The sequence below is a fragment of the Trachinotus anak genome, unplaced genomic scaffold, assembly GCF_046630095.1.
Source record: "Trachinotus anak isolate AG129_WGS33_773 ecotype Australia unplaced genomic scaffold, CSIRO_AGI_Tana_v1 ptg000005l, whole genome shotgun sequence".
NCBI lineage: Eukaryota > Metazoa > Chordata > Actinopteri > Carangiformes > Carangidae > Trachinotus > Trachinotus anak.
Window position 1 is genome coordinate 16,432,730 of NW_027273856.1, and position 22,297 is coordinate 16,455,026.

General features: G+C 38.2%; 3 protein-coding genes across 4 annotated transcripts in view; 1 reads left to right on the forward strand and 2 right to left on the reverse strand.

Moving 5' to 3' along the window:
- Positions 1–8,057, forward strand: part of adgrf3b (adhesion G protein-coupled receptor F3b) — a 24,350-nt gene extending 16,293 nt beyond the window's left edge. Inside the window, exons 14-19 of one of the 2 annotated variants that reach the window (XM_071478567.1) lie at positions 907–1,089; positions 2,587–3,894; positions 5,162–5,203; positions 5,480–5,509; positions 5,595–5,671; positions 7,671–8,057. In XM_071478567.1, the coding sequence (XP_071334668.1) occupies positions 907–1,089; positions 2,587–3,894; positions 5,162–5,203; positions 5,480–5,509; positions 5,595–5,663 (1,632 nt within the window). In that variant the 3' untranslated portion in view covers positions 5,664–5,671; positions 7,671–8,057. Of the gene's footprint in view, positions 1–906; positions 1,090–2,586; positions 3,895–5,161; positions 5,204–5,479; positions 5,510–5,594; positions 5,672–7,344; positions 7,477–7,670 lie in introns of those variants that run through there. The other variant, XM_071478568.1, reaches the window with a different exon arrangement.
- The window catches only part of mep1a.1 (meprin A, alpha (PABA peptide hydrolase), tandem duplicate 1), a 193,228-nt gene that overhangs the window by 163,935 nt on the left and 6,996 nt on the right, over positions 1–22,297 (reverse strand). The gene's annotated exons all lie outside the window — the stretch shown is intronic.
- Positions 7,923–21,174, reverse strand: mep1a.2 (meprin A, alpha (PABA peptide hydrolase), tandem duplicate 2). Its single transcript, XM_071478569.1, has 14 exons — positions 20,950–21,174; positions 20,816–20,840; positions 20,666–20,719; positions 20,534–20,571; positions 20,376–20,451; positions 20,162–20,279; positions 19,795–19,970; positions 18,559–18,780; positions 16,577–16,723; positions 14,618–14,833; positions 13,521–13,967; positions 11,859–12,032; positions 11,514–11,718; positions 7,923–8,528 (listed from the first exon to the last, which is right to left on the reverse strand). Exons 1-14 carry the CDS (start codon positions 21,010–21,012, stop codon positions 8,378–8,380), a joined length of 2,112 nt encoding a protein of 703 aa, XP_071334670.1. The 5' UTR covers positions 21,013–21,174; the 3' UTR covers positions 7,923–8,377.

Genomic DNA, 22,297 nt, shown 5'->3' on the forward strand with positions numbered 1-22,297 from the left:
CAAAATTAGTTATTTACATGCTGATATTTGATATTATTATCATTTTGTACAGGTTATTTTGATTTGTATGCATTAATAGCCCTGAAATGAAATGTGGGGCTTACAACTTGATTCTATACGTGCTACATGCAAATCACTGGATGTACACAAGAGAATCAACCTCCGCCTCTTTGACATATCTCTTTTTTGCTTTAGTCATTGAAATGTTGCTCAATACAGTGTTGCCAACTTAGCTACTTTGTTTCAAGATATAGCAACTTTTCAGACCCTTTATAGAGACTTTTTTTCAATAAAGCACTTAGCAACAAATCTAGTGACTTTTTGGACAAAGCCTTTTTCCAGAAAGTTGCCAGTCCTGTGAGCGATTTTACAAGTAATTATAGCCAAAATCCCAGCACACTTAGTTATATTTAACTGAATGGTGATTTTGTCAGACGATGTTGCCGATATAAAATCAGGATTTTAGCAGAGCAGAGAAGCAGCTTGGAAAAGGTATTTCGTCGTCTGACAGCAGAAACAGAAAATGTTAATGAGAACAGCTTTAATGGGAATTTGGCTGATGAAAATTCTGTATAAGTGAGCACAGAGAGTAGGAGGAGTAGTCAAATATTTTAAATTTTTAAAGATCGTATAGAATTATCCTGCACATCTAGATAGAACTATCCTTTAGAATATCTTGTTTTCTCAGTTTTGCTCTCTGCATTGCAAAAAAACAAACAAACAAAAAAAAACATTAAATCTTAAAACTGCTCAGATAAAAGATGGAACCTTATATTTTCATGGTCACAACTGTTTAGGTCCATAAATATTTTGTGGGGGTATGTGAATTGTGTTTTCTTTTTTGTTTTGTTTTGTTTTTTTGTTTTGTACACTCTTACATGGAGATTGTGTGCTTTTTGTTTCTAGAGTTTCAAGATGGGACTAGGGGCTACCCAGGAGGTGGCCATGAACATATTTGAAGGACTTAAGAACAACTCTGAATTTGACTCTGATTCTGATGCTACAGCTGACATTAGTATTTCCATCAATGTTCTAAGTGTGATGGCCATTGGATCAGAAAATGTTGCCTTGCAGGATGAGGTCTTTCCTGTAAGCCCCAATGATTACTATTGCTTTTACTGTTATACATGTGGAGTTTTGAGCTCCATAAAATTCTCAACACAAAGTCCTACTTAGGCTCCATATCTCAATGCATTCCTTAGCAGCTGGAGTTGCTCAGTTGTCATTAAGGAGCTTTAGTTGTACGTCAGTATGAAATTTTGACCATGTGATAACAGGTGGTTGTATAGGGTTCACATAAGCAAGTTCACATGTGAATAGGAAAAGGATCGTGGCGGCTCCTAGACATTTGTCTTCATGTGAAGGCTGACGGGACAATAAAGACCACAGTGTTTTTCTCTTGAGGTTTACTTGACACCATTGCCGTATTTGATAGTTGTTCCCTAGTTTCCATGAGAACCCATCATCTCAAACTGTGTTGAGGTTGAGATGTATTTCTTTGAAGCGTCTTGAAACATCATTAAAACTGTATGGTCACAATCTTGGCCTGTTTTTCTGGCAACCCAGGATGTCACGCAACCAGTTTAGGAACAACTAACATAGCTCAGTATCTAAATTTAGACAAAACCACTGGTTGTAACAGAAAAGTTATCAGTTATCAGTTATAAGTCAGTTATCAGGACTCTCCTACACAGGTAGCACCTTGGCCAGTGTCACTTTTGGGGTCTTGCTAGGCCACTAATAGGTGGGAACAGTCCTGATCCATACCCAGACATCATCCTGTCTGGTCCCACACATATAACCTATAAGTGATTGAGATTTATTACATTTTGATGGACCATTTCTATTTTAATCGGCAAAGCTTTTCTAGCCTTTATGGCTCTGCTTGAGGATATTTTGTCTAACTAGCCATCAGGTACAAGGAGAGGATGGCGAGGTGAGGATAAAATCCCAACCTAATCAAGACAGACACTGACACAGACAATGTAATAGGGACCACAGTAGTTAGAGTTTTTAAGTCACAGGGAGTCAGCACTTAACACAAACTATTCCACACCTTAACACCTCTGCTGGTGCATTGAAGACAGGACAACTCCCAAAGACGGAAACTGGATATAATATCACAATGTGCCAGATACAGGGAACACTGGATTGGTAGTGACCATGGACAAAAGACTGAATGAATATCAGAGACAGACAACATCAGCTGTCTGGGAACACCAAACCAACACTGATTATAGCACTGACTGTGAAGGGATCAAAGGTCATCAACCAAGATCAAGTGGATAGCTGAGTGGAAGAGTTGAGTGGAAGATCAAGGGCTCCATTCAAAGGCCATCTTTAAACAGTGATATATTTAGGAAAATATATACCATATACAGCTGTCTGTTATTAAACGGCCAAATTCCATACTATGTTCATAACAGCAACAACAAGAAGTTAATTTGACCTTGTGCTGAGAATTTTATCATTTTTATTAAGTTTAATATGATTGTTATTTATTGGTTCTGAGAAGCTAACGTTTGTGAGATGCAAGAAAAATGTGTTTTAGCACTGATTTTTATTATCATTATTATTCTTTTTCAGGATTTTGTTAGCGCAGCAAGCAATATGTTGAACAAGACCTGGTCTGGGATCAACTCATCTATTGTTCATGGCATGTCATCAGATTACCTTCAGTCTGTAGAGGGTCTGGTGAAAAATATTAGAGTTAGCAAGTCCAGTGCACCATCAATCACCAGTCAAAACTTAGACCTCAAATTCTGCTCAGGTGATGGCTGCAATGTGTCCACGTTTGACATCAGCGTGAGCCTAAACAAGACCACAGGACTAGTGAAAACTGTTGCTGTGAAAAATCTGATGGATAAGTTGAGAAACAACTTTAAGGAAACAGTACCTACCAGCATTGTACTATCAGCTACACTGGAGGGCAACAGTAATTCAAGTTTAGGAATTACACTGGACTTCCCCAATGAGCAGCTGAAACCCACTCAAGCTTACTGTGTTTTCTGGAACACAGTAGAAAGGGACTGGTCAGACACAGGATGCACCGTTAAAAGTAGTGGAAGTGACCGCACACGCTGTGAGTGCAACCACCTGACTTCATTCTCTGTGCTCATGGCCAAGGATGATATATCTGATCCAGTCCTAGACACAATTACCACTGTTGGCCTATGTGTGTCCGTCTGCTCCTTGCTGATCTTCCTCATCATCGAGTCTCTAGTGTGGTCTGCTGTGGTCAAGACCAACCTTTCACATTTCCGTCACACAGCGATAGTGAACATTGCCGTGTTCCTCTTGCTCGCTGACTGCAGTTTTTTGGCTTCCTCCTCTCCTGAGAATCTCTCTGACTCCTGGTGCCTAGTTTTGACTGTATGCAAACACCTGTTTTTCTTGGCCATGTTTAGCTGGATGCTGTGCATGAGTGTCATGCTTGTCCACCAGCTCATCTTTGTCTTTAGCCCACTGAGGAAAAGGGTCTTCATGTTCCTTTCCAGCATTGTGGGCTATGTTTGCCCAATTCTAATAGTGGGATCCAGCTATGTGTATTCCAAATACACCAACAAGCACTACTACGATAAGAATACCTGCTGGCTAGTTTATGAAAGACTCCTGGAGGGTTCTGTGCATGCTTTCCTCCTCCCTGTGGGAACTGTTATTTTGACAAATCTCTTTTCCATGGTGGTTGTCATTCTTACCCTGATGAAGACCTCAGTCCCTGATGGCAAGACAGATGAGAAGGAGACAGTCAAAAGCATCCTTAAAGTGGTCATCTTTCTAACACCTGTCTTCGGAGTAACATGGGTTATTGGCTTCTTTCTGCTCATTTTAGACAGGAACAGTCCCTTGCTTAAAATTGCAAACTACAGTTTCGTCATCCTCAATTCTTTCCAGGTAATTTGAAAGCAACTCACACACCAAGCATAATTTTGACATTGACAATGTACCAATCCAACTTTTCGATCCCAATACCTATTCTTCAACTCAGGGTATGTCCAGCTACAGTTTCCCAATCCAGTACAAGTGTTCTCTTTTTACCAAAATTAACCTGTATTTAATCTTTATACCTCACTCCATGGAGCTTGGATTGGATCATTTTTAATGAAAGGTCACCAGGGCTTGACTACACCTACACATTAAAGGTGTTGGGGAGTACTACTGCATATGTGAAAAAAGAGTGTAGAAAACCTTTGTGGCTCACCATCAGTTCAGTCTCAAATCTGGGGGTGTTTAGTTAGAAAGAAGTGAACTTACCAGACCTCCTCATCTCTGCTTAGGGCAAGTGGTGCAAGGTAACATACAACATCTAACAAACAAGAATCTGGAACAATTAAGCCAAACTTCCAACTGAGAAGTTTAAAAGTCTCATGAAGCACTACAGACAGCATCTGATTGTAGTGATTGCCTCAAAGGGTGTGCGACAAAATATTAGGTTAAAGGTCCCAATATATTTGTCCATGTCACTTTCATTTTTTAAATTAATTAGAGTTCTATGTTACATCAAAAATCAAAAGCAGCATGTCTGTTTTATTAAATACAGGATAGAGAATAGTGGATTCCACTGTGTACAATGGTACCAACACTTTTAGCCCCATCTGTAGATTTTGATCCTATTTTTAAAACTGTCCATTGTGAGTCCACAATTATATATGAAAGCAATGCGAAATCTGTGGAGTACTCTTTTAATGAACGTAAGTGGAAAGACTGAATTTTACAATAGTGGCAAACAAACTGTATTTAATGTGGATATGTGGTATCATGGCTGATACTACAGGTCAACATACTACAGGATACTAGAACAGGTCATTAAGGTCAACATCTACGTCTTGGATCAGTGCATCCCTGGTTGATATTGAATGTTTTTGCTACAGTAACAAAAAAGAAAAGATCAGGTGATGGTTAAATCTTTTATACTTCTGAGCATCAATCCATGACCTCAACCCCAACATCTTTACAGTAGTTTTTATTGCACTGTGTGAGCAATCACTCTATTTCCTGTGTTGGTACAAAATGTTCACTGACAAAAATAGTTAATGCAGGTTGAATATGAATGGAATTTAGATAAGAAATGTCATGTACAATATTTTTTCAAACCAAAATACTAAAAGCATAGCACAAAAACACAGTTTGATGTCTGTTTCACAAATTCTTTCTCTTACAGGGCCTTTTCCTCTTGATAACAGGGTGTTTTGCAGAGCAGAAGGTAGGTTTGATATTTTATCAAATGGTATCTATTGTGCTTTATCTGTGTCTGTGTGCCTGTGTCTCTTTCTATGTCCATTGATTTCAAACTGCTTTCAAAGACTGTATCATGCAGAATAATACACTGAGACTACAACACAGCATTAATGCCTTGATGTTGAAATTCTTCCTGTACGTCCTACGTCACAGTTCGATGCCTGGGGGCCCAACAAAAAATTGCATAAGACCCAAAAAATGTTAATTTTATAAGGCATCCTATTTGTGTTTTTATTAACAGGTCCGTGAGGAACTATTTAGGATAATAATGGTAAGTTCACCAACAAGGTCTTTTTGGTATTACACCACAAAATGATGAAAATGTGCATCATAACTGTGTTTGTTTCTACCCTCAGGCGAAATCAAAAGGAAAGAGCAACAGTACAAAGAATTTGACTTCAACCACATACACAAAAGACAAATGAAGGCTGAGGTCAGTCTCGTATTGTCTCCAAGTGTGCATCTTTACTGAGACAAAATTCCAATAAGAACTACATTTCTGGTCTGTAGATGCATTTAGGACTGGAAAGCTGCTGGTTGGGTTGCTGCAGTAGCATTTGTATGAAGAATCACTGATTTAGAAAAGCCATGTTTTGAGCTGAATGCTAACATCAGCACAACAGTGCTGCTGTTAAGCAGGTATAGTGTTGACCCTGTTCACCATCTTAGTTTAGTGTGTTAGTGAGTTGATATTTATGGCAAGCCCTTTTAGAAATTAATAGCCACTCTGGATATGTATTACAGATATCCATAATTCAATAATATTAATATCAATTAATTAATTAATTAATTAATTAATTAATTCAATTTAATACTGACTAATCATAATTCCAGTTCAAGATATATTCAATCCCTCTCAATTAAAGATATCTATATTGCCCTTTTTAGAAAACTTTTAACTAGTGAAAATGACATTATACATATGTTGAACTGAATTTTGACTAGTCAAAATTACGTTGTAGATATCTCAAACTGAATTATGGATAGTCATAATTTGATTGTAGCTATCTTTTGTCAAGTAATAGATATCTTCAAATAAATTTTAATCAAAGATATTAAAATTTCTCAAATTTAAAATCTCTCAAATTGGAGATTTCTTTAACATTCATTCTGCCTAGTCAAAAGGTAATTATAGATATTTCGTAATAGGTTTAGAGATATCTGTAATTACGACAGAAGTTATAGCAAGTAGGAGGAGGGGCTTGCCATATATGGTTTTACAGCCATGTCTGGGCTGTCTGAGAAAGACGTTTTTGTGTTTGACAGGGGTTTTAGCGCTGCAGACCATGCTTGACATGAGCTATCAGTGAAAAATGCTCCAGAAATGGATTTACTATCTACAACAAGGCAACTATTTCGCCATCATCAAGTTAGGTCCTCAAGTGTGTCTGGAGACAATAAATGTTCGATTCTGCAATTGTCATTTAGGATGTGTGACGATTCGAATATCGTTTCAGTTTTGACTAATCAAAGCTGAATTACTAACTGTCATTGTGACTAGATAAAATTGAATTACTACTTGTCAAAATTATGTTGTTGATATCTGTAAGGTTCATTCCTTATAGTCAAATTTAGCCAGTAAACGTTAAATCCACTACACAAAGTACACCAGAGGCAGTGGTGATCCTAGTTTCTAGGGGGATGTCCCTTAAACACCTCACATGCAGACTAGTAGTAGATACTAAAATTTACAGATGTTCCCTGAATGCCCGACATGCCAGCAATGGATAGATGCTAGCTACAGCACACACCATCAGGAGCCACATTGAGGGGGGGGTTTGGGCAACAGCAGTGCACTGTATAGTGTCTTTATGGGAGGTTTAAGGGGGTTTACAGTTGTCATTACAAAATGTGTCAATATGAGGGGCCATCAGGGGCCCCTTTTCCACTTGGGGGCCCCAGGCATTTGCCTGGTTTACCTCTCCTGACATAGGGTCTGATGGAAATGTCAATAATTTCTAAATATTTCAATACTCACCCCTTAGTCTTTAGTACTAGTTATTTAATCAGGAGAGTTTAATGCTGATCCAAGACATAGAAGTGCTGCAACTGTGATGTTACTTAACATTGTGTATCGGAAACATGAATTGGAATTTGAACTTCCAGAACCAGGAGCGCTCATTCAAACCACAAGTCCCAACATCATGGTGGCACAAGAGGAAAGAGACGGGAATCAGGAAAGTCAACAGGACTCATCTTCTGAGAGCGATGAATGTCTGCACACGCAGCAAGGTCCAGTGGCAAATGCTGCTGCAATAACTATAGCAACCAGCATCTTATCAGGCTATGCTGAGTAGCATGAAGTGGGTCACTTTAAATAACAACAAATCAGGTTTGCGTCACGTGCAAGCAGAAACGATTCTATTTTTTTGTGTGAGTTTGTGATTCCAGTCTGTAAATGTTCTAAATAATGTGTCATCTCTACATTTCAGGTTGTGCAGACAGAAACAGCAGCTTACATGTATATGTACGCAGCTTCACTTGCAGCCTACAAGTAAATATGACTTAGAGTTTGCTTCTTGTTAGATTATAGTTCCTAGACTGTTACAAGGGTGTAGATGATTGTAATAAAAACAGCTTAATTATTAACTAAAGCTTATTTAAGAGATGTTTTTAGTGTTGTGCATTGTAGCTGACTTCAAGTGCTCACTATATATAGAACAAAATACATACTTTTTAATGGGTCTGGCTTGGTTTGACAATTTTATTTAAAGGAAAGTTTGTAAATGTACACAATTTGACATGAACCCTAACCTGTATACTATGTGTGCATATATGTATCTCAAAATATTTAATGAAATAAAGACAAGGAATATTAAGTTTTTTATTGTTCTTTACACCATGTGTGATTTAGATATTTCAAACTCACATTTTTCATAACAGAATTAATTTAGCAGATTGCATGTGATTACTTTTATCATACAAATAAACCACACATGGGACACAGAGCAACTGATGCTATTTGCATAATGTTGTTAGTTTGCGAGACTGAGGTTTGACAGCTGTATTTTCCTCCAAGAAAGTCTGCATGATAAATGTGTTAATTTAAAAAGTCAGCGGGCGGGGTCTAGATTTGAAAACCTTAACTCCAGGCTCTGTCTAAAGAAAAAAACGACACGCTACTCTTATAAAATGTGTTTCACTGAGCTCTCCTTATGACGGTGAAGATGGCCAGTGTCAGAACCACCGTCCCGGCTGCGCCACCAATCAGAGCTCCCAGAATGCTTCTGTCCATGTTCAGTTGCTCACATCTTTTGCCACTGTAGTAGGTGGTCTGGGTTGTTGCACACCTGAAAAGCAGCAGACAGACACATTTGTTTTGATTACGAAAAATAATTTCATAATGAAAGATGCATTGATGTTATGTGAATGCACATCCAAAACTTTTAATTATTTTGTAACCACATGTACTGTGTCACCTGGAAGGTTGGTTAACATGAAATTTTGCCAAGTGAGACTTTAATGGGATAGTTTGACATTTTGGGATATGTGCTAATTTGCTTTTTTTTCAGAGGTTGGATGAGATTGATGCAACTCTCTGCACTCCCAGAAGAGAATTTTGCTGTCTTTTTTTGTATCAGAAATAAATCAGCTGTTATTTGGAGATAACTGAATTGTGTTTCTCCTAAACCCCCTTTAGGAGAAATAAGGAGCAAAAGAAGAGATCAAGATCTGAGAAATCAATCCTGTCCAATTTGAGAATAACAAGAGAAACACACAAAAAGCTGAAGATCTTATGATGTGCTTACAAGCCTTCATTTGATCACAATCACACTTTCAGGTATTGTGCAGGTTCATTTATAAGCCAATCAAGTTTTTTTTTTTTTTTTTTAGGATCTTACTGTTTAGTAAAGATCATAGCAGTGTGAGAAAAAAAAGACTGAAGTTGAACTTGGATTTGGGGTGAGACACAAGAAAGACTATTTCTTGGGAGCTGAGATGAAAAAAATATGAAAATATGGTCAAAAACCTATTACGATGTTATGTCAGTTATGTCTAGGAGAAACAGGCCAGACAAAGAAGAGATCTTATTTTAAATTTCCTTCTGGGAAAAGTATAAAGCAAGAGTGAGAGTGAAAAAATTTGGTACTTCTGCAGCCTGTCTAATAGCTAATCGACACCTCAGTGCAGAAAACCAGACTACCAGGTTTTTCTGGTTGCTTTGAACACACAAGCGTTATCTGGCATCACATTCAGTCAGCATAGTGTCCAATCAGCCTCTTCCAGCTGCAGCGACTTGTGCTGCTCTTTCGTCACCTGCTGGAGGGTGAGATCCACCTGAGGGCACAGATGTCTCTGTTCTGTTGCAGTCGCATTCTGGCATTAACCAAGTGTCATTAATTGGTATCATGTTTCTTTTTGTTGTTTATTAACCATTATTAGGCTTTTGTCTTTTGCTATAAGTTATCTTTTAACTTGTTGTTTAGGTTTGCATTCATTATTTTTGTTTTGATAAACTTTTACCGTTTAACTTTTTCAGTCTTAAGTCAGTGTAAAGGTGCTTTAGGTCAGGGTTAGAGAATGGCATTGTGGGGCCCATCATATTTATGAAGACACAGCCTGATACCCACTGTCAAGTGTAGTGATAAGTCAGACACATAGATGGACTTAGCCTCAGTGACGTCACCCATCTTGGCAGTGCCTGACTTCGTCTAACTCCTAGCTTATCCAAAAAATTTGGCAGAGGTGGTGTGTACATGAAGTGCAGACTTCGGTGCATGCCAGTTTGTGGCAAATATACACTCACTCAATTGTGACTCAAAGCAGCACGCCCCAAATTGTGCATAATTTTAAGCCTTTAGAAAAGCCATGTTTTGAGCTGAATGCTAACATCAGCACAACAGTGCTGCTGTTAAGCAGGTATAGTGTTAACCCTGTTCACCATCTTAGTTTAGTGTGTTAGTGAGTTGATATTTATGGCAAGCCCTTTTTCACTCAAAGTGAGTGAGTTATACAAAAATCCACCTCCTGTAAAGTTGCCACAAAAAGGTGCATTTAGAGACCAAAACAGTTTTTTGTACCAGGCTGTTACATGTTTATTTCTGCTGGAAAGGTGGGAATTTTAAAATGGGAGTGTGTAGGGACTGACGCTCTTTTGGTGCCAGCCTCATGTGGCCATTAGAAGAACTGCAGATTTTGGCACTTCTGTTTTCAGCCCCAAACTTGGTCAGACATCATCTAATATGAATGCTGTGCTTCCATAAGAAAGCTAACCCAACTTCTGGCACATTTTAACTATGTACTGAAAACTACAGAAGGACCTCAAGCTGAGTGAAACAGCTCTCTAGAAAGTTGCTGACTCGTCTAAAGTTCACCAGTCAACACAATGCATTTCATTGGTTTAATCAATACAAAAACAGACATGTAAACGACACTGTGTGTGGTTTTGCAGGAAGTTATGTGACATAACTGATCTTGATACAACATCACCATGACAACAAGGTTCAGGAAAGTCACTGCTCCCAGCAGCTGTTCGTCAAGAAATACTTAACTCCCCATAAAACCACAAACTGTCAGTGTTACATTTCTTTTTGTGAAGAAATGAAACAAATGAGATTCAACATGTTAATTAGTCAGTTTCAAAGGTGCTTGTAGGCATTTGTTTTTAACTAGTCGTTTTCCCTTGATCTTTATGCTACGCTTTGCTAACCACCTCGTGGCTCCAGCTTTATGCACAGGCATGAGAGTGGGATCTTCTCATCTAACTCTCAGCGAGAAAGGAAATAAGCACCTTGTTCAAAATATCAAACAGTTCCTTTAAGGATACTAAAGAGACTGAAGTTGAATTTTTTTTTCAATCATGTCTAAATAATGGTCAATGTAATGCTGAGGGATTGTGTTAATCACTGAGCTTAGCTAGAGCTGTGCTAGTAGGCCTACTTTTCAACTTGAGAGAGCTAAGCTAGCTTTATTCTAAGCTAAGCTAATCCATTCCTGGCTCTAGCTTTATACTTGACACAGACATGAGAGTGTTGAGCTTCTCATTTAACTTCTGGGAAGAAAGTGAATAAGTGTATTTCTGAAAATTGGCACACTAGCATGACTCTAACATCAGCCTGTGTCTAATGTTAGCCTTGATTTTAAATGTAGACCTTCTTCACCTCTCCTGCCTTCTGTTTACCTCCTTCTACCTCGTCCAAGTGACGACAGGAAAAAATGTCCAATTTCCTAAATGGCTAAATTTCATTGTCCACATTTCAAAACACAAGTCACACATTTAGTTACGCAAATGTACATTTTCAGGATATCCACTCCTAAAAAACACAAACACACACCTGCATGAGGGCTCCCCTTCACTCTCCACACACACGCCTCCATTAAAACAAGGGTTGGGATGACAGGGGTCGGCAGCACGTGCCTCTCTGTGTTTTGGAGCCTCTGCTCTCATTTCCACCTCACTGATTGGCTTCTCATCTGGGATGTCATCACTTAGTGCAGCTGGTTTGACAGGCACCTCGGTCTTGATCAGGTGGGTCAAATCTAATGAAACAAGATTTAAGAAGAAGGATTTGATTTTAGAGTAACATGAATTGCACAGGTATTTGCCATTTTTGGCAGACTGTGTGATAGACTGCTTTGTAGCATAGGCAAGTAAAAGAGCTGATATTTCCAGTTCTCACCATTGAATTCAGCAATAATGATGAGGTCATTGTTCTTGAGGAAGCTCCTTCTGTGCAGATGTTTGTGAGACATGAATGTGCTCCAGCCATAGTCTTCACTGCGGTAGCACTCGCAGCTATTATCCCACACTGCTCCGGAAGTAAGTGTTGGTTTGTTCCATCGGGCGTGAGCATCTGAGGAGGAAAACAAACAAGTAATATTATTATTATTATTCATTTTTCATCGTTCAGTACGACAGATACATTTGAAGCCACGAGGAATCTGCACTTCAGCGGGGTTGTTACTTAATTCCACATATTTTGGTGTGAAACAAGATGTCAGGGTTGAGAAATGAATAGTTCAAACTGAACAGGTTTGGTTAGAACAGAAAGGTGTCAGGGTCGTAGTACTATATGTTTAAATCTGCTGTACTTCATATTCTTATATTAAAATGGATCAAGTGACTCATAAAAACAGCGTTTCTCACAGTGACAAAAACATATTCTACAGACATTTACTATCACATTCACCATATCAACTTTATAAAGTGATAATATGTTTGTGTTGTGTTTACAGCTTGTTTCATTAAATATCAAGAAAGGATTTTTTTTTTGGAAGTTTGGCCAGAAAATGATGAGCAGTAACACATGTGAATCAGAGCCACGGCAATTTCTGAAGATGTCTGATCCATCAGGACATTTAATTTCCTAGGTATTATGTGGTAACAAGTTCTTACCTTTTCCCCTACTGCACTCATCCATGGCTAGAACTGAATTTCTGTTTGTGTTTTTTCCCCTATATCCTTACCCATAAATCTGGGTTTCCCAAACTACAGAGGATAGCGGTATTCCCATCTGGACAATATCAGTCATAATAGAAGCTAACCAGTGAACCGTTGTCTAACACTATGAAGCCTTCATGATCTGTGGGCCTGGTGTTGGCCTACAAAAAAGAAAATTCCTTCACAATAACGACATAAGAAAATGTATTGTTAGCGAGACTAATCCAGCAACAATGGATTTTGTTGCTCCCTGGGAGCAGCACAACAAACTATAAACAAACACTGACCTTTCAGATTTGATAATTTGTTGTTGTTAAGTTGGTGTTGATGGCAAACAGTTGCTTATTTAAACATCTAGGAGACAAGCAACATATGCATTCATTCGTCATTGTATTTCGGACCATCTGACATATTTAATTTCAACATTCAGTCTTCTTGTTTGATCTATGTTTACTGCTGGGCAGTTAATCTCCAAGCTCTTCTCCCTTAAAGACAGCTGTAAACTGTAGGAGATGGAAATGGAGTTCAACTAAACATTATTGGTGGTAATTGCAAGTGCATTTTAAAAATACAGGCGTGTCATTTCAAGGACCTCATTGTGACTGGGACTGATGTCTACCAAAGAAATAGTCCTGTAAAAACAGTTGACAGTGAGTTCTGTGAATTTTCCAGAGTAACCAAGACGCTGTATCTGGAAAGAGACGTGGCTTAATTTTTTAAATGTTGTTTTTCATTCATCCATTTTGTATTGAGATGGAGCAGAAATCTCAAAACAAGGGCAAAAAAAAAGGTCAAAACTATCTGCGTGGATATTTCTCATTAGCAGTAAATAATTTTATAATTTAGGCAAGCCAACCACTTTCATCTTGCTATCAAACTCTCCATTTCCTCAGTGGCCTACCTGTGGTGAAGCTTCTTGTAGAAGACATCCTCAGTCTCACATCAGGGTCCTGATCCATGGCAATGATGGTCGCCTGCCTGTTTTCGGCTGGCCACTGCATCACTGCGTCATTTTCCCCACTGCAGAGGTGCAAGGTCATGCTGACATAGTCTGGGTAGGCACTGTGTCTTCCATTTGGGTAAACACTGATGCCAAATGAGTATCCCTCTGAGTTGTAGAAGCACTTGCTTTTAACCGGACTGCCATTAGGAGTGGTGGCGAGGAGGCTGGTGAAATTGTGGATTTGCCAGACAGCACTGGGGCAACTAGTCTCTGTAAGCGTGATGTCATCAATTAAGATAGAGCCCGAGGACTTGGATGATCCTCTGATGCCTTGGAAGAAATAGCGGAACTTCTCTGTCACCTTGAGAGTCACATGGGCTATTTTCCAGGCGTCGCCTCCATCCCCTGAGAGACAAAAGGCAGGTGATTTAGTTACCTACTCAGTACTGAAGTTTGTGCTTTAAATGAGTCTTACAATCATGGAATAAACTCAACCAATACATGTAAAGAATAATATAATTAAAGGTCCCATATTTTACACTTTCCTAGTGTTTTATTCGAAGTGTTGATATTCATGAGAAGATATATTTGTGGTTTTAAGAACCAAAATCATCTCAGTGTAGTTTTACATCTTCTGATTGGCTTGCTTCTGAGTGATCAAATAAAAATATAACAGATTCAAACACTCAAACACTCAACACCAAATCCAGGTTGGATGGCGGGTCCAGGTTGGTGGGGTTTGTGGCGTGGCTGAGAGCAGTGACTGTTTTGTTGTGACATCACAAAGTTCCAGAAGTCCTGACGGCTGGTTTTAAGGCTCAGTTTCTGAATACAGGCTGTGTGCTTTTCTCTGTGGACTGAGGCTTTGATACTTTCACAGTATTAATATAGAACCTAGACCTGCTTTATAATCAAAAAAGACATGGAAATCTCACTTTATACAAGATGGGACCTTTAAAAAAAAAAACAGATAAACCCTGAAAATTTAGCTCCTTTCCAGCATTCCAGTGCAATGCGCAGTGTATGGAAGTGTTGGCGTATTGGTGACAAAATACCAATGATGGTGTGGATTTTCCTGACACTGCGCACGGTGCCTGTCCCATCATCAGTCCTGATCCATATGACCAGTTTGTCCCCAGCTTCTCCGGTCATCTTGTAGAAGAACTGCAGACACTGTTCGTCTCTGTTGGGGTAGATGATACGTGACTCCAGCAAGGCACTACTGCCAACTGGACCAGAGGATGTGTCGAACTTCATGAAGTAGCCAGAATCTGAGAAGAGAAACAGTGGTTGGTGCATATTTTATTAAAGATCTTGTCACAATAGGAAAAGCACAGGTGTGAATAATACAATTATACATGGATGAATTCAATCATTAATTTTTATTTATCTGCCTTAGTTTTAGGGTCCTGGTACTGTTCATGCTGACTCACTGTCACACTGTCATGGCTTACTGGGAAACTTGAATAGAAAAGCATTATTGCTAAAGTCATTAGTTGTACCTGTGCATTTCCTACTATCACAACTTAAAATGTATGCTGTGAAAAAGACCTAATCAGTGGTAAAGATGATTACTACAAGAACATAATTTAATTTATCCTTTGTTGTAGCAGTATTTTTCAAATACTACAAGCTGAACAGGTTTTTTTTTTACTATGTTGTACTGTGTAACAAGGGTCTAAATGAGACTTTAGCCAATAATTAATAAGATAATTAAGATATTTTCAGAAAGTATTCACACCCCTTCACTATCTGCACTTTGTTGTGTCATAGATATGATTGCAAGTGGATAAAATTGATATTTTATGTCCATCAATCTACACTCAATAACCCATAATAACAAAATGGATGACGTTCTGGACACATCTCAAAGATCATTACAGCAAACAGGACAGGATGCATCTGACCACAGTTTGGAGCCACAGCAAAGGGTCTGAATACTTCTGTAAATGAGAGATTTCAGTTTTTGATTTTTAATAATTTTTAAAAAAATTGGTAAACACATTTTCACTTGTCATTATGGGTTATTTCATGTCAACTAAACAAAAATGCCAATGTATCTGCCCATCTGTTAGGTCCTAAAGTCTTCTTCTGTGTAACACTATTCATGAGAATTTGACTTGATCAAGTTTGGTCAGGTGTTAACAAATAGCTGATGCTATCTTTTTGGCCCTGCTGTTTCAGATGCATAGTGTTCCTTGCATCTACAGCAGAGCTAGCTTCAGTCACTGATGTAGACTGTGAAATGTGGTTGACATCTCTGAAAAATCTGGTAAGAGGACCATTCCCTGGCATTCATGAGAAATGTTCTTTTAACAATTTGAACATTTCTAATTTTAGAATTTTGTGTACTGATAGGTGCAATCAAACTCCTGGCAACAGTTTGCTTTGCTAGCACTGATACGCATTATATAAACTTGTATAAATATTAAATTAAATATAAACATTTTTTTTAAGTCACTATAATGTGGCTGTAAATAGATATACAGGTAAGTGTTTATTGATGTAATATACTTGTAACTTGGATATAAGACATACTTTCCTTCATCATGTGTTTTTTACATCAAATGTTAGTACACTGCTTATCAATGATAAATAGGCAGACTTGAAATAACATGTTACAAAACATATTATTGCTTCTTAACTTTAATTGTGTCTAAATTTATTTCATTTCTGGAGGTCCATACATGGTTGCACCTGACTGTAACATCAGCTGTGTTGGTATCTGTGCAGGAAAGGCACGGGTATAAATAGACACATTAATAAAGGCTGCTTTGCATTTAGTTGCTCCAGCTGAGTCATTGCAATGACTCAGCCATTCAATGAAATGTTATATTCATGACTGTTAATAATCACATCTGTCTAAGTCAGAATTGTCTTCCCTGTAAAAAGATATTTTGCATGAAATGAATACAAGTGTAATGACCTTCATGTGGATATGTTTTCTTTTAGGATTGAACTGAGTTTTATATTTAACATAACTTTGTTTATGAGCATTAAAATGTGCTGAGTACCTCTGCAGCGCCCCACCAGGGTGTGATCAGTGTCAGCCGGACTGCTCAATGTCTGTACCCAGTCTGCGTTGTCTTGCTCATTCTGGATCATCCCGCAGATGTTGATCAGCTCAAAGGAGCACTGGTCCAGGAGAGTGTGAGTGCTGGCTGCAACAGGTAAGTTATCAAAAGTAAACCCACAAAGCTTAAAGCACTACAGGTGTCAGCTTTACCTGCAACAGTTTAACTGCACTTTAACAGCACTGCTTCCATACGGGCATGAGCACCCATATGTTAATTAGAACACAACTAGTCCAGAAGCTTATTGTGCAGTAGAAAAAGTGGATTTTTAGGGACATTGGTATTATTGTTTTAGTCAGACTATTAGTAAGAACTCCTGACTATTATAGCCAATGTAACCACAATGACTGACTGGCTACAGTGGCTATAATTAGTCAGAAACACATAATTAGTCACATCATACCAAACAACACTTAAAGGAGGTTCTCCACTGTGCACATTGTTTTACAACAGATATTTTTACAGCAGATATTGTATAAATGTCACATTTTTAAATGGCCATACAACTTCTGTATAAAAGCATACTGTATTAAACACATAATGAAAAAAGGCCAATATATTCTGATCAGCCTCTGTGGCTATTGTTTGGGAGAACTCATCTGTTCAGCAGCACTATGGAAATAGTAGTGACAGATATTTGCTTACATGCAAATACAAGGTGATCACAATCAGCAGCTGTAAGTCTACACAAGGTGACACATCATTAGTTCCAGTGTGGACAGAAAATTAGCAGCACTTGTTTGTTACTTAAAGCACATAAGGACAGCCGACACAGAACAAAATTAGCATTTCTTTGCAGTTGTATTTTTGGCCACTTTTTTGTTCAATATTCACTTGTTTTTAGCTCAGTTTCCATGCCAACCAACCCCTGAAAGAAATGTCTGTGAAGCGCTTCACTGTTCACCAGCTGGTTGATAACTTAGTCTGTTTGTTGTTTGGTGCTGAGCAGGTAGCAGCCAGCAGGGTGTCAGAGCTTGTTTGCTAACTGTGGCTGAGGGTGGCAGTGCAGGACAGATCACCAAAACAATGATCACACAGACTAAAAAGCAGGGTAAAGGTGAGGGGGGAAACAGGAAGGTGGGCTGGTAGATGATAACAGGTAGATTATAACTCTTTGTGACACTTTTCACATTATACATTTGATCAATCATTAATCTAAAAAATACAGATTAGTGCATCTTTAAGATAAATGTAATATATATGACATATATGTCCCTATGTCAAGAGTCACTTAAAAGGGGATATATTATTTTCACATATATACATCCTCTGGATATATGAAGATAGAAGTTACATAATAACCTATATCGACAGTAAAATTTGTATATGTACATATTTGAAAAATATCTATGATGAATTTTTATATGATAGAATATTTCATTATATGTTAACAATACATATTCAATTTATATATGCAAGTTTTCCTGATAAATGTTAAATAAATGCTAACTTCCCATTCTGGTAAAGTGGTCTCAGACTCAGACCCTGCTCTATTTAAAATCAACATGTGTTGACAAGATCTGGGATGGATATATACTTACAGATGTCAATCAATACAATATAAGCATACATACATAAACACATAAATTTGTATGGGCTGGACATATATGTCAATATATGAAGTTGTTCAAATTTCCAAAAGGTTTTATATATAACTTTAACAAATATGTTTTTATTTGATATGTACATATATGTAAAATCAATATATGCACATATATTACATTTGTGTATGGGCTAGCTATCACAGCATTTTACTTACACTTAAACCAGTACACACATGGAAGCCATGGTCACCATGTCACCATGCTGTGACTTTACTTGTTGAGCAAAGATATACAGATTTTTAACCACTTCCTGGTCCCAGAACTAGGACATGAACCAGCAGCGGTTCTCTAACCTTGGCCACGACAGCAGTCACTCACCACAGTCGTACATGCGGTTGAGCCTGGTGATGTCACTAGCACTGAAGTCCAGCCGCTGGCCAATGATCTCATTAAAATACGGTATGGTGGTGGTGATTGTGGGGATGCTCTCATTCTTGTTGAAAGACAGTGGCCTGTAGTGCATGATGGACTCATAATCATATGGCGTGTTCAGATCAGTGATGAAGTCATCCTCGTACTTATTGAAGTTGTGCTCCATCCCTGTGAGGAGAGGGTAACATTGTAGCAAATAGACAGACACACAAAACTAAGATAGTGAACATCAGCATGTTAGCATTGTCTGATAGCCAGAGGCGCAACATGGGCAGGCAATCCCTGGGGCCCCATGCTATTAGGAGGCTGGCAAACTTAACTGCACAAAATGCAGCCCCCTTCACCCTTAAACAACCAATAGACGACTTGCAACAACATCTCTGAAGCTGTGCTGGCATCTTTTTTCAGTAAAGCCTGCACATACAATCACTAAGTTTCCAACACCGCTCAGTAGGAAACCTCTCTAAAGGGGCTTTATGTGTTAATGAGCACTGGCCTTATAATGAGGGTTATTTACAATGTGCCAACATTGAAGTTATTTAGTTATCTATTTAGGCTTTTATTGTTCTTTATCATGTTTATTTTGAAAATTCATCCTCATATTCTTTATATTTATATTTTGAAAATTCATTTTCATATTCTTTATATTTATATTTTGAAAATTATACGAATGTAACCGTTTGGAATTAACAAAAATGATTTCACACATTGTTCATTGGTGTCAAATTATTTATTACACAATGATGATGAATGTTGATTGGAGAAGGCCCCAAGCATTTTTTTTTTTACCTAGGGCCTCAATGGACAATTGCCACTGGTGCTAGCAAGAGCTGCTGATATACCTGTTATAGTTAAGACTAAATGTTGTGAAATATGACTGGGATTTTCTTCAGACCCAATCTCATTTACATATAATTGAATACTTAAGACAATAGGGCAGCTTCATCTGCTTGTGTAATGCAAAAGAAAGGTCCAGAAGAAGCTACTGAACATATATGGTATGGACATATGATGGTAATTTCAGATCCATGAATATGAAATCTTACATACTCAAAAAATGTTTGGTTGGTTGCTAGTTTTCTTGGGTGGGAGGAGTTCTGCTTAGGAAATCTGGACTCAGTACCTCAATATGTCTAAAACTGCACCCCTGAATGAAACAAAGATGAAATCATTTTGACCCACCTTCTTCAATCTGGTCCCACCAGATCTTAACATAGTCATCTCGGTCTGAGCGAGACTGTTCATGGTAAAAGCCCAAAGCATGGAGGAGCTCATGCTCCACAATGGCCTTAGTGTCACATCGGGCCCCAATGGACACATTCTGACCCGTTCTATCATCTCCAACATATGACCAGCATCTGAATCAATAAAATGGAAAAATTCAAACATAAATTTAAGGCATTGTTACTGTGTAATGTGCTTTAAAAAGAAATTTATCACAACAGCAGTTCTTAATCTTTGGCTCTTAATTCCTCAAGTTTGATGACTTGACTGTATGGCCCATAAAAATTGTGCAACAACCAAGTCAATCTGCCACACTGCAGCTCACCCATCGAGCTTGGTGAAGGAGATGTAGCTTTTTTCACCCTCATACGGCTTGAAGTCCACGCAGGATCTTAAACGGTACTCCTCAAAAGCCTGGAGGATCACACCTTTAGCATTCAGATCTGAAGTAGTAGAAATGAATTTCCCAGTCAGTGCATGTTTTACCTATTCATCAGATTTCATCTTGACAGAAATGTTCTCTATTGTGCACAACGTACCTAAAGAATCAGTCAAGATGTAGGGGATGGGAAACTTCCATCTTCTTGTCTCATCGAGGATTGCATTTCTGCTGGGCTGCAAGACACATGGAAAATTCAGAGAGCATATACTTTCATGCTCTTGACAAATGCAATCTCTACACAGGCTGTCTACTTACATTACCAGCAATGTCTCCCTCAAACAGGTGTTTTAACCCTGAAAATGAGGAAAGTCAGGAACAGAAATTATTAATTGACAGAAATAATCTGTCAACAAAGTATATGATCACAGACAGGTTTTAAAAGTTTACCTCTGTTGATCTCAGGTATGTCATCCCTCAGTTCTCCTTCATCTGCATTATCACCTAGAAGATACAGATTTTTTTTTGTTAAAGCTAAAGGCTAACAAACAAGGAGCTAGATTTATGTGTATGAGATCAGTAAAGTTAATAGGAACCAACCAGTAAATGTCGGAACAGCTTGTACCTAACACACAAGAACAGACAATTCTTTCTTTAAACCATCCACAGAGGCATTTTTTCAGTTTCTGTTTGTAATTTCAAATTACATTTCAAATACTTTAAAAATTCTCTACCGTCAAAGCCACAAAGACTCCAACCAGCACAGCAATCTTCCTCAAACTTTCTCCAGAGCCCATGTTGGTATTCGAAGAGCGGTGTGTTTTCCCGGTGCCACTGTCAACATGCCAAAGAAGACCGAGGCTGCAGAGGAACTTTGAGCAGGATTATTGTGTTTAATGAGTAACAAACATTTCACACGTGTCCCCGCTGTCACTCTCACCACTGACATGCTGTCAGGTGCTCTCTGGCATGCACAGGTAACGACAGCAGTAAGCAGTCGACCCTGTACAGAGGCAATCACAGATTTATATGAGCTGATCTTGAATATAATAAAACAGGCAATAACGCTGTTTATGGGTTTGATCTGTGACCTCTCTGTGACATGGGGCTGCATGTTTGTGTCAAAACCACATCGTCTTTGTGCTAAACTTGTAACGCAAATTCATTCCCCCGTAGTGATGCGAGGTTTATTAGAGTAATTATGTATTAAAGAATTGCTTGAGTAGAGAACGAAGGTGTTAACAGAGTGCTGACAGTTCAATCTGTCATGCTGTGACATCTCTAATACTTGATAAGGGTCTATATTACATCGCACTTATCTTTAATCTTTATCTTTACTGCACTGTTATGTATCAAATGTTAACACAGCTGATTTAGTTGATATTACAGAGCCACTTTAGCAATTTAATATTGCACATTCATAAAGTTCACTGACTTACAAGAGACATGTTTCAAATAGTGGTCAAAATTTAAGCAACTGAGGCCGAGATATCCTGACTTTTAGTTCCTAGTGTTGGTCTAAGTCCACATATGCCTGGATCTGACACTGATAGCTTGTTTTTGTTACATTTTTGTTCTAATGCCCATGTGCCTGAGGTGTGTAATACAGGCTTAGAGTTTTGTTTTCTCAGACTTGACAAAGCTGCTCCAAAGACAATATACAACTGTTTACACAGGATAAGTAGTTTTCAGCATGTGACTTTTATTTAAATAATCTTGATCTCATTGAGATGAATATCTCTTTTGCAAGAGAGACAGGAGAAAAACAGAAAAACAAACAGTCAGACATAACAGAAGCTCATCCTGCATCTGAGACAGTCACTTCATCCATGTGACAAGTAAATGTAATTTTTGTACTGAATTTTTTTAATTCGCAAGAAATACTTTGATTTGTCAATGAATCAGTATTCATGTGTTTTATTGTGCTGAACTGACTGACAGATACTAAAAATCATTTTTTGTAAATGTTAGTACTTCACACCAAATGACTTTTCAAGCAATGTTCACAGTCACAGATTCCTTAACAGTGTCGGAATAAAATCAGTGTCAATGTGGTGTAAGTCTGGCATTAAATACACAAGG

What these genes read in the sequence shown, in the direction of transcription:
- mep1a.2 (XM_071478569.1), bottom strand. Translation starts at nt 21,012, where the DNA reads ATGGGCTCTGGAGAAAGTTTGAGGAAGATTGCTGTGCTGGTTGGAGTC. An exon ending in AGCTGTTCCGACATTTACTG is followed by an intron (nt 20,720 to 20,815) that starts GTTGGTTCCTAT and finishes TGTATCTTCTAG; the next exon opens with GTGATAATGCAGATGAAGGA. An exon ending in AGGGAGACATTGCTGGTAAT is followed by an intron (nt 20,452 to 20,533) that starts GTAAGTAGACAG and finishes TGTGTCTTGCAG; the next exon opens with CCCAGCAGAAATGCAATCCT.